We start from the raw sequence: 13,030 nt of genomic DNA, 5'->3' as shown, positions 1-13,030 counted from the left end.
AAAGCTGTGACTAGGACAGTGTACTTGGGAACATCGTCAACACAGTACGCGACAACAACAACAATAGCAGAGATTTTACGCACAGCTTACACATACATGTACGGTATACAGGCCTGTGATACAGCTCACATACTAGTACTACGTCCCAGACGTCCGTCGTAAGTCGTCGGCGACGCGACGTACATGCACAGAAGGCCCTACTTGCAAATATGGCGACGAGAAGGATACCTCTGTCGTCATTTTTGCCAAGTAGCAGCAGTCAAAGTGAACCTAATCGTGAGCTGTTTGAGGCATGCAGGAACGGTGATTTGACTAGAGTGAAGAAGTTTGTTTCTCCGACCAATGTGAATGCAAGAGATACCTCTGGGAGAAAGAGTTCTCCCTTACATTTTGCCGCAGGTATGACACATTGTTTTGACAAGCTGTTTCTTGTTCAGCACAAAGATATTCCCATAGTCGCACGTATTGAAAATCGTGTTATATGTTATGCCCATCATGCCCATGGGGATGGGTGTGCAACCAAGTTGCACAACTAGTTCGAGTATTAGTAACGTTAAACGTTAGCACCTTCCACGCACAATTACCACATTCCACAATTACCACATTTATGTATAGTTGGGTGTCCAACAGTAACATATTGATACTTTACTAATGTTTTTCTATCATAGTATCAATAGATCTAAGGTTAGATCTACTTAGTATATCGCCAGTGATCGCGCAGTTTGCCTAAAATTTTACTCTCGTCTAAGTAACTCTAACACTAACAGTATGGTTGAGGGGTCTAGATATCGCGCACGAAAATTTGAAATGCTCTTATAATAGAAGTTATTCCATAATCGTACCTGAATTTCTCAATGAATATCACGAAAATGCAGAAAAATCACCTCCCAGAATCATCTGATGATACGATGACGGAGTAGTGCGCTGTCGCCGTTTGTATGTCGGACTTTTTTTTATGCGTTCACCTTCTCGGGGTATGTAAAGATCGCGCAGCTGCCCTATGTAGTTTCATGCGTGAAAGTGTCTGCCCCTCTCTGCGGCTGTAGCGTGCTTCGGCTTTCGTAGAATATTATCAACGATCGATCGAATAAATTACGAATTCTATCGGCTACGATCATACGAACGAGACAAGCAAGACGACACGTCTAGGCTACAACATCCTTAAAAAAAGATTTTAAGCTAAGGTAGGTAAATTATAAGGTAAAAAATAGGAAATTTAGTGAAAAATTTGTTCCAAAAAATTGGAAATTTAGTGAAAAATTTGTTTGAAATCAAAATTTCTTACCTGCTTTCTTCTCATGTTTAGCGGTTGTCGGGTATTTTTATTCCATGGGCGTATCGGCAAATTTTGCGCTTAGTCCTACGCGTGATATTGCTTGCTATACGCAGTTACGCTATGTGCGATCATTAAGTCCCTGCGCGAGACCTAGTACCCTTACTATACACGTTACAGTCTAAAGAAAATAGGGGTCTACTCTGAATTCACCAGTGCGCATTGAAAATGTGATTTGCGCGTTGCAGTACACGCGCAGGCAAGATTTCCTTTTGGGACAGCCAGCAGCCACCCAAAAAGGTGAGTGCATGCATCCATGCGTATCGCAAGCAAGGTTACAATGTAGGCTATTAAAGTGGAGTTGTATAGATCTGCACTGACCCACTGTAGTACTACTAGACTTCTACCGTAAAAGTGGAAATTTTTGCGGTGTTAAAGTTTTTGCGCATTTCGCGCAACCCGAAACTAGTGCGAAAATAAAAGCACGCGAATATTTTTGCTTGCCATAGAACCTATATGTCATGTATGTTCCAGTAGTTGATGTCTTGATTCCGCGGAATTAAAAACACGCAAAACTCTTCTTACCTCGCCGCGCGCGAAAAATTTTTAGTCACACGAAAATATCCACTTTTACAGTAGGCCCTACGTAATTGGGGTGGCTGTCCCAAGAGGAACTCTTTCCCACGCGCGCTCCATGACCTGAAGATAATTGCTTCAAATGCGTGGGTTGTTATTTTGACGTGCTCAGTTGCGCCATATTTTGAAACCAACACCCCTTCCCTCTACTGACAATATGTGTGAAATGCACTCTCTCTTTTCTTTCAGAAATTTGTGGCATTGTAAAATAGTTTTGAAAGATTTCAATGGCATCAATAGAGACAACATGTAAAAGTTTGAAGTAAAACCACCAGTTTTAGGACACTTATGCACTTGTCAATGTAATGACGCACCCCACTACCCCCGGACATGGGTGCGTCATGGTCATTTTTTGACTGACCACACGGGGTTTTTGACGGACACCACAGTCACTTTTTTGACGGACAAAACGCTGCAAGTGACGAACACCACAGCTCACAGTCACTTTTTTGACGGACAACACGTTGAAAGTGACGCACACCTTGGTCACTTTTTTGACGGACATCCTCGGTACATTTGACGCACCCCCGAAAATACTGAAACGATTTTTGCATACGTTTTATTCAAGCAATTTCATTTTCTTTTGGTTCGTAAACATAATTTGTAAAAGTTTCGGCAAGTTTCCCTTACCCTGGCCCTGTAAGCACCGTACCGTCATTCACCGTACATCACGCTGCTGCATGCTACGATATTCCGTACATATATAGTATGCATGCAATCCATACATGACAATCACATGTGTGCAGATGCGCTGTGTGTGCGCGGCCATTGCTAGTCCGGTGGATGCATACTGCAGCGCAGGTACACACCACGCCACGGCATTCCCGCGAGTATACACAGCCATAGCCCAGTCGCTGTACGTAGAGATTCGCACAGCGTACAGTACTAACAGCGTCGCGCGTCTCGTCGGGCTAATCCCGCGAGCAGAAAATGGCATGCGGCAGGCAGTTTCTTCTGCTGCCGCTTCTTTTACTGTCAAAAATTCGCCTTTGTCACCACAGAACATTATTTAGACGCACATTGTATTGGAATATAAACGAACTTTCTTCGATAGCAATGTGTGTTGGTGTTGCATCGCAATATGCAATAGGCACTAAGTGTTCGACAGTAAGGTTGAAATTGTTACATCGCTAAACAGTCCCTGGTTTGAGATTGAGTATGCGTGATTTCATGGGTTTGTGGGATAGAAAATGTGAGGAGAAAGGGTGGCTTTTAAATTATTTGCTTGCCATATTCTGGCAAGCATTTTTCCCTCTTATTCCAAAACGCTTCCCGACTTTGATTTTCACTTGCCGCGGGAAAACGCTCACTGTAATTTCACTCGCGGTACGTGTATACGGTACTGGTAGCGTGCAAAAATGCGTGCAGTTTTCCATAGCCAAGTGACGCACCCCTCGGTTCAGAATAATGCGTGTTATTTTCCATAGCCAAGTGACGTACCATGACGCACCCCTTGGTCAAAAATTTGACCGACAATGATGGGATTTTGACGCACCCCTCGGTCAAAAATTTGACGGACAAAGCTGGTAAAATGACGAACACCTGGGTCACAAATTTGACGGACCAAACGAGGAAATGACGCACCCATGTCCGGGGGTAGTGGGGTGAGTCATTACATTGACAAGTGCATTAGGTCTTAAGCTTTTCTGCAATATTTGTTCAACTCAAATAATACATTTCAATATATGCTTCATATTGATATCAAACTACTTTTATCTTGATGTTAATTTTGTTAAATACATCATTTAAATTTCACAAAATCCCCCCAAATTATCACCTTCATAATCCACCAGAATCCGTCCAGCCTCTCCAGTATCCGGGCACGCACTATAGGTCTACTCATTCAATGTCAATGCGCGTACAACCTTATACAAGGCTGCTGAAAAATGCGCTGCGCCATAACTTGTTGGTGCAAGGTTGCATCGGGAACTTTGCGAAACAGTTGGTGTCTGAATTCTGGCGAGTCGGCACTTGCATTCAACCCCTGTACATTTAGTCACTGCATCGGCACGTACAGAGATTTCATATTTCTTTTGTGTTTTTTAGGATACCATCACACTCTGAGCTTGCGATAAGTGAATGATCTCGCAACAGGATGGCATATTTCTCAATTTTACATTTTTCAGCGACCCTGATTCTTAATGCGAGACTTAATTGGGGGGCGTTTTGGAAAACTTGCACCAATTCTGTGTTTTTGATGGCAAAATTTGGGATTGTAGATGGATTTTTGGAGGTGACTAAAATAAGGCACTTTCCTGTTGTGAATGACTGTGCAAGTATGTAAAGTGATGTGATATGCATACTGTATTGTGACAGTAGAATTTGCTGGCTTGTGATAAGTGATAAGTGTCTGGTCTGGAGGCCAGCCTAAAAACTTGGGGCTTTACTCTAAGTCTTGATTGAATAGATTAGCTAGGTTAGGCCTGTGCCTACACACTGTTGAAACAGTCAATTTAAATCCTCCGTTCACTTGTAAAATTCAAATGGGGCAATCCACTGCACTGTTAGCAACACCACACCACAACCCTCATTGAGTTGCTGAACAGACTTTGATGAAAAGCACTTAGAAGAAGACATAGGGATCTAGGATTTAAATTTGGCACTTGGCCTTGTGCAGTTTGTAGTGTTATTTTCCTCTTTTCTGTTCTTTGTTTCCTTCCATTTGCCTTTTACTAAATTTTACAGCATGCCAAGTATCTGTTTTGGAAGAGTTACATTTCTCACCAAGTTGCACTTTCATTCAGGTTTTGGCAGGAAGGATGTAGTGGAGTTTTTACTGCAGAATGGTGCCAACGTTCACTCCCGTGACGACGGTGGACTGATACCACTCCACAATGCCTGCTCCTTTGGTCACGCTGAGGTGGTCGTACTCCTCCTCAGAAACGGGGCTGATGCTAATGCCAGAGACAACTGGAACTATACTCCACTTCATGAGGCGGCCATCAAAGGCAAAATTGATGTTTGTATAGGTGAGTACATCACATTGAAAGACGTGACGAAACCTGCTTTACTAAAGCAGATGCTTGCAAATACTGACAAGCAAAAAGCATGCACACATCTTTGCCAGATCAGGTTGAAGATGCTTAAACAAGAATGATGGTAGTGTCCTATTTATCAGTTTTTCAGGGTTAAAGATAATAGCCATCTTGTCATTAACTCTCATACAATCATTTAATAGGGAACAAACATGGAAGCTGATCTCTCACTCCTGTTCAGATAAACATTACATCAATTTCATGCCTTGTCACTTGTGATGTCATTTGTACATAATTTAAAGTGAGATTGTGTACTAGTTGTCTTAATGCATCAGATTTCATGGTCAAACTGCTACAATCCCACATGTTGTTTTGTTTTGTTTTTACAGTGTTACTTCAAAATGGTGCTGATTCACATATACGCAATACAGATGGCAAAACCCCCCTTGATTTAGCTGATCCCCCAGCCAGGTCAGTGCTCACAGGAGAGTACAAGAAAGATGAACTGCTGGAAGCATCACGAAGTGGTAATGAAGAGAAGTTGATGTCCCTCCTTACACCGTTAAATGTAAACTGCCATGCCAGTGATGGGAGAAGGGTAAGTGTTTGAATTTTGTTTACAATGATATGATACTTGTATTATTATTCAAATAAAATGAGTGTTTCTTGATGTGTGTTGCTTACACTACATTTACTGTATGTACAGATGTTCTCCCTTTAAACTCAGCTGGAATTTATGAAGGTATTTTAAAACCTGTGGATTATATATAAATTTACAGTGAGTAAATGGGCTCAACAAATCAGGTGAACAAGCAGACATCCAATGATGTATGGATGTGGACATGTGCCTATTGATGTGCAAGATACACCTATTTTGTGCTAGTTTTAGTCCATGGACTGAATTTAAGCCATAGATGTGATTGAGGCTTCCTTTGTGAGTTCAGGCCAGTTAATTTGTGGTCATTTTGTTGTGCTTTTCTGAAAAACAAAATATTGCTCTGTGAGCAGTTCCGGCAATATCCGTCAGCACATACTCGATTTATTTTCTATAGATGTGCATGAATGGTAAGACCAAAGTTTCCTTTGTTTCAGATTTCTCCACCTGTGCTATCTCATTTTGGGGAAATTTCTTTTGCTTCTTCCTCTTCTTCTGTTTCGGGGGGGGGGGGGGGGGGGGGGGGGTTAGAGTTATTTGTTTCAGTCTGGTCAGAGTACATGTATTTCATGAAGACACACACTCCTGACATCCATTGTACATTCATGCCCATTTGACACCCAGTCTCTGTCTCTCTTACATGCATACTCATGAATGCCTACATAAAACATTGATTGGCAAGTGGATAGATGAATTGATGAAAAGATGTGATGTTTATCGGGCACAACAGGAAAGTATATAATCTACAATGTAGGTTGGGAGAGGATGGATATCAGCATATCCCAAACCAACTCATAGCAGAGGAGGGAGACAAGGGTAAAACATCTGTGTGGTATGAGAAGTCAGATGTCTAAAGCTGTGTATGTGTGCATCAAATGTGACACCATAATTTTTCTCATATTTGTTTTGGCAGTCCACACCGTTACACCTCGCTGCTGGCTACAATCGTATCTCCATCGTCCAGATGCTTCTCCAGCAGGGTGCTGACGTGCATGCTAAAGACAAAGGGTTAGTGTGTTCTGACCTTGTTCAAGTAGGATCTGTGTAGGTTGATGCCTAGCCTCACAGAAGCATTTTGTAGTGATCTGCTTCCCTGTGTAACCAATCAATAATTTTGAGCCTTGGCTTATAAGATACTTTCAAGTTGCTGAGACATTTGAATGACGATTTTGATGTGATGATTATGATGGAAATGATAATAATGATGGTAAAAATGAAAGGGAAGAAGACATTAATTGTTATTAGGTGATCCGAGTATCCTCTCGGATCACCTTCTGTATCTGTACTGATTCTTTGTTCTTCTTCTTTTTCTTCTTCTTTCTCCGCAAAAATTGTGTAGAGGTAATCTCGGAAAGTCCTCTTCCTATCAATGTCAAAATTATACCATACATGTATCATGTCCCAAAGACGATCCTCCTAATAAAATCATAGTGATTAGTCGACCGTGACGTCACTATGACGTCATTATATGAAAACACATTTTCATTCATATCTCATTAATGGAATAGAATTTTGCAATGAAATCTACGTCACATACATTTCAAATTAGGCGCATTTTACTCATATTCTCAAAATTCATATTTTCTCTTAAAACGTGCGCGTACGCGCGCGTTGAAATATTTGTATGCTCAAATCGAGCTCAAATTTTTTTTGCACACATTTCAGACCATTTGGAGCATTTTTTGAAAAATTGAAAAAATTGGACGGACGCGTACGCGCGCGCACATATTCGCACACACAGCTCATATGCAATGGAAATTTCCCGGTTTTTTATACTAATCGGATGCCTGAAATGTCAAGGAATATTTCTACCAAGTTTCAAGTCAATCCGACTCAATATGACGTCATACGGGCCCGTCAAAGTTGAAATTCCGCGCGCGCGTCAATGGCGATATACAGTGCAACGATGCCAAAAAAACGCCAATTTTAAATCCGATTTTAATCGACAGGATGGACGGTAACCCCCCATTTTCTTTACATATTCTGAAAGCTGATGAGTTGGACATGTTATTTCATGGGTTGGCGATGCTGGCAAAATGATTAAAAGATATCAAATTCCTTTATAAAGTAAAAAAAGTAAATTTTCAAAATGACGTCATCAAATTTCAAGTTCACTCGAGCGTATCTCACTTATCCTTTGCCAATTTACACCCAGATTTCAGTATGTTGTAGCTTAATATATGATCTTTCATTAATATAATAACAACATTTTGATTGGATGACGGCATCACCTCGTAAAAATGGATTGAAAGTAATATTGTCAAATTTGATCAGTTTACGTGTTATCTCTATGGGAGAGCAGTTTTTCTGGCAGTGAAAATTGACATGACTCTCTTTTTTGAGCACTAGCTCACTTATGCTTCGGTGAATTTCTCCCAGATTTTAGTATGTTGTAGCTGAGACTTTGGGCTATCGTTAGTGTCCCCTCCATTTTTTCATACGATGTCGGCATCACGTCGAAAAACTGGGTTGAAAATGGCACGAGGCTTCGAGGCTTCATTTTGCTTAATACACAGGGCCTATGGAGAATGAAATAGGTCATTGCGTAGCGCATCCGACTCGTAATCCTAAGGTCCCTGGTTCGAGGCTCACCCCTGCCATTTTTTTTTTTAACACTTTTGTTTTTTTTTTCTTTAGTTAATTTTAATCTCCCTTTCCTTACTTTATCTTTTTCTGATTTTTTTATGCTTCTCCTTCAAATTTCTATAAAATAACATAATTTGTTCTTTATTTTTCTTTCTTTGTACTACTTTCTGTGCAATAGATGAACAACAACAATGGCTATCAATCCCATATTTTGCACATGTTTAGTACATGTCACGTACATTATTTCATAAAATAACAACTACTTGATCGGACACCATCTTGGGTATGTAAATTAGGGTCAAAGGTCATAAATGTTTCATCCTGTATCTTGGTGAATACATGTCCTCCCTTTCCCATATTTTGCACACGCAAAGACCATGTTACAAGAATCATTTCATAAAATAATCACTTTTTGCTTAGACGCCATCTTGGATGTGCAAAGTGAGGTCAAAGGTCAAATATACTTCATTCTGTATTTCCGTTAGTGTATACGGAATTCGGTACCAAAGATGGCAGGTCTCACTCCCTTTTCTATTAAAATGAGAATACAAACATCACACGGCCAATGTCCCGTCAACACAGATGAAACCTGCATGGTCATGAATATTGGGATCAGGACTGAAATCATTGATTTTCGAAGAGATCGGATCACCTAATTTGTCAGTGTTGACAAATTCCGGTTCTAGTTATTTTTATATTCAGTGGAATAATTGTCCCCGCCGAACGAGTTCGAGCAGGGGACTATGAAATGGGTTCCGTACGTGTGTGTGTCTGTGCGTCCGTCTGTCTGTCCGTCCGTCTGTGTGTGCGTCCGTGTGTGATCAAAATGTTCAATTTGCTACTTCTCTGTCATTTATGAGCCAATTTTGATTCTGTTTGCTTTATATGATAGCACTACATGGGAGCTTTGAAACTTCTACACAAAATTTCAGTTGTGCCCTTTGACCTTGACCTTTGACCTATATTGTACATTTTGCTACAAAATGCTACTCCTTCACCATTTCTAACCCGATTTAGATTCCATTTGCTTTATGTGATGGCACTAGGTGAGGGCTTCCAAACTTCTACACAGAATTTTGACCTTTGACCTTGATTTTTGACCTATATTGTACATTTTGCTACAAAATGCTACTCCTTCGCCATTTCTAACCCGATTTCGATTCCGTTTGCTTTATGTGATGGCTCTAGGTGAGAGCTTCCAAACTTCTTCACAAAATTTTGACCTTTGACTTCTTTGACCTTTGACCTTGATTTTTGATGTATATTGTACATTGGCTACAAAATGCTACTCCTTCGCCATTTCTACCCCGATTTCGATTCCGTTTACTTTATGTGATGGCTCTAGGTGAGGGCTTCAAAACTTCTACACAGAATTTTGACCTTTGACTTCTTTGACCTTTGACCTTGATTTTTGACCTGTATTGTACATTTTGCTACAAAATGCTACTCCTTTGCCATTTCTAACCCGATTTCGATTCCGTTTGCTTTATGTGATGACACTAGGTGAGGGCTTCAAAACTTCTACACAGAATTTTGACCTTTGACTTCTTTGACCTTTGACCTTGATTTTTTGACCTACTTGTATATTGCTTTATGTGATGGCACTAGGTGAGGGCTTCAAAGCTTCTGCACAGAATTTTGACCTTTGACTTCAGCAATCCATATTGCTGCGAGTCACGATTTCAATAAACCATGAATAACAATATTGTACATTGGCTAGAAAATGCTACTCCTTTGCCATTTCTAACCCGATTTCGATTCCGTTTGCTTTATGTGATGGCACTAGGTGAGGGCTTCAAAGCTTCTGCACAGAATTTTGACCTTTGACTTCTTTGACCTTGATTTTTGACCTGTATTGTACATTTTGCTACAAAATGCTACTCCTTCGCCATTTCTAACCCGATTTCGATTCCGTTTGCTTAATGTGATGGCACTAGGTGAGGGCTTCAAAGCTTCTGCACAGAATTTTGACCTTTGACCTTGATTTTTGACTTATATTGTACATTGGCTACAAAATGCTACTCCTTCGCCATTTCAAACCCGATTTCGATTCCGTTTGCTTTATGTGATGGCACTAGGTGAGGGCTTCAAAACTTCTACACAGAATTTTGACCTTTGACGTCTTTGACCTTTGACCTTAATTTTTATGTATATTGTACATTTTGCTACAAAATGCTACTTTCGGCGGGGACATATATTACACACCACGTAATTTCTACTTTTCCTTGTTTTAAATACTATTATCATTACTTTAGTTTCGTCATTACTACTGCAGTCATTTCTACATATAATTCTTCTAAGTACTGCATTACCAGTTCTTTTGTTAGCCTTGGCTCTCATGAACTTTTGAATGTGCTTAATTGAACTGATGAATTCCTGAGGTTATGAAATTCAATGACATTAACTTCAAGCTCCTTGCCAGGAAACAATTATGTGAAAAGTGGTGAAGAAATCATTGTTACTACAGCAGTGTGTCTCAAAGTTTACCAATACCCTGCATTAATTTGTGTACAGCTAGAATACACCAAAATGGGGGGGGGGGGGGGGGGGAAGCCGTAATTCACCGGGGATAGCCACTGAAAGTACATATTTCAGTAAATCAGATCATATCTCTATAACAATTTGGCATTTGTGTTCTGCACGTTCTGCTGCGTTCTAGCTATATGCGTACATTTTTTACAAATATCGAGATTCCATGTTGATCGGTAAGCGAGGTATTGACCAAAGTACATGCGTGCGTGCACATGTGTTGCATACATTTTGTATCACTATCATTCAAGACGTATTTGGAAAAATTGATAGCGCAATCATTTGATTGAAAGAATCGAGTGATTTACTAGTCTACTTCAAGTAGTCTTTGTTTTTGTATACTCTTTAGAATTTACATTTAAACCCCAATAAATAAAAATCGGAGTGACAAGTAATTCTTATATTTTGCAGAGGGTATGTCTCATGTATATTCTACAAATATAGCAAACATAATACTCGGGGGTATTGGTACACACTTTAATGGTTTTGTACATGTATGTTGCGCATTCAAGAAAAGCTACATATCACAAGATGAGGTGCATGTATATTGTACATGCCCATTGTCATGGTTTCTTTTCCTACATTTCACATTAAAAAAATCACCCCCCCCCCCCCCCCCCCCCCCCGATTAGGGTTAATCTGTTACATGCAATCATATTATTGTGCTATGTGGGGGACCAACCAAAAGACAAAAAGCTAGTACAAGCGCAAGTGCATCCAAAGTCTAAACAGTTCCTAAGATCTCGGTCAGATCAGATTTAAAATGGAGATGCTAAAATTTCTGGCATTGTCTATACTATGATTACCCATAAACTGTGCAGATAAGTGCTGGTATCGCCACATACCCCTTGATTTGCTATTGTCATCATGTGAAATGAACAGATTTGGAAATACTTTATAAGAGAGAAAGAAAAAATGATTGAGGTGATCTGAAAAAATGATACCTGTACAGTATGTCTTTATATGCTTCTAGACAGGACCCCATACTATATTCACATGCTATCACACTGTATCTATCACTGTTTGCTATCTATGGAGGGGTTGGAAATCGTAGAAGGAGCACTATATTAGTTTTAGTAGTATTAAGGCAGTGTATGTGGCACAGACTTTCACTCAGAATGTAGGATCCATTCATCACCGAGTTCATAGCAGTAGGTTCACATGTGTTAGGAAGTCTGTGCAAATGGCAGTATGGGTGTGTATGTATGCACAGGCAGATCATTAATGTAATGTCTATATCCCACGAGTATCGAGTGCTTTGTATTGACACACTTGTTTCAGATCATTGGTGATCAATCAGCAGTTGCATGTCCACACGTCATGCCTCTATTGTAAGGTTGCCGACAACACAATTACCCATTGTTCCTGCATTGAGCATCAAGCATCTTTTAAAGATGGGGCCCAACTAGATACACCAGTAACATATAACCTCTGTATGGTTGTACATGGAATATGGGGCTACAGTACACTTTTCCTTTTTGATCATTATCTTTGTGTGCTTTCATTGTACAATTTTGTCAGCATATCATGTAAGATAAAAAGCCTATTAATGACTAAATGTTCATCACTCACCAGCATATAAAGAAAACAAAAACAAGAAAACAGGAACAAGACATATTAAGCATAAACCATATGTACATGTATTTTGTGTCATGTTCTTGAATATCTATCATTGTCAGTTGTAGTGTATATCTTTTTCCATTATATATCTCATAAAATAGTACTCAATTACATGTCTTGTATGCAGATTAGATGCTATTGCATTTAATTGATGGTGAACTCTTGATTATCTTGTCTGATTTCAGTGGCCTGGTGCCCCTACACAATGCTTGCTCCTACGGCCACTTTGAAGTGACACAACTGTTAATCAAGCATGGTGCTAGCGTCAATGCAGTGGACCTGTGGCAGTTCAGCCCCCTGCATGAGGCGGCTTCCAAATCAAGGTGAGTTAAGCTTTTGCATGCTGACAGTTATGTAGAGGCTCATCAGAATTCTTTTTTTTTCCCCATTTACATGAGGCATGATAGATAGAACAAGAAGGAGGTTATGACACAGAAATTTCACTACGATTTTATTTCTACCACGAAACCACTGTATATTGTAGACTGTGAAGTATATTTTAATTTCTATGGAAGGATATCCCAAACATGGAAATAAACAGCTGTGAACATCATGACTTTGTTTAGGGCCATTTTTGTCTCCAGGCCAGCTACTGAATGATACACTTAAATTGTTTTATGTTGTCATTATTTCATCTTCTTCTGCTTTTCATAATCATCTTTTTTTCTTCTTCTTCTTCTTCTTCTTCTTCCTCTTCTTCATCGCCTTGTTCTTCTTTTGAGTCATAATTGAGATATTGTGTAAAACATGCCTCTA

The 13,030-nt window shown here is 39.8% G+C and overlaps 1 protein-coding gene across 1 annotated transcript in view; it reads left to right on the top strand.

Moving 5' to 3' along the window:
* Positions 1-209: 209 nt before the first annotated feature.
* The window catches only part of LOC140241792 (poly [ADP-ribose] polymerase tankyrase-2-like), a 35,327-nt gene continuing 22,506 nt past the window's right edge, over positions 210-13,030 (top strand). The window contains exons 1-5 of the mRNA XM_072321543.1: positions 210-399; positions 4,654-4,878; positions 5,274-5,482; positions 6,453-6,547; positions 12,460-12,597. Coding sequence (XP_072177644.1) covers positions 210-399; positions 4,654-4,878; positions 5,274-5,482; positions 6,453-6,547; positions 12,460-12,597 — 857 coding nt within the window. The remainder of the gene's footprint in view (positions 400-4,653; positions 4,879-5,273; positions 5,483-6,452; positions 6,548-12,459; positions 12,598-13,030) is intronic.

This window comes from Diadema setosum, chromosome 18 (genome assembly GCF_964275005.1).
Source record: "Diadema setosum chromosome 18, eeDiaSeto1, whole genome shotgun sequence".
In the NCBI taxonomy this organism is placed as follows: Eukaryota; Metazoa; Echinodermata; class Echinoidea; order Diadematoida; family Diadematidae; genus Diadema; species Diadema setosum.
Note: the sequence above shows the minus strand (reverse complement) of the source record. Positions and strands in the feature narration are given on the sequence as shown.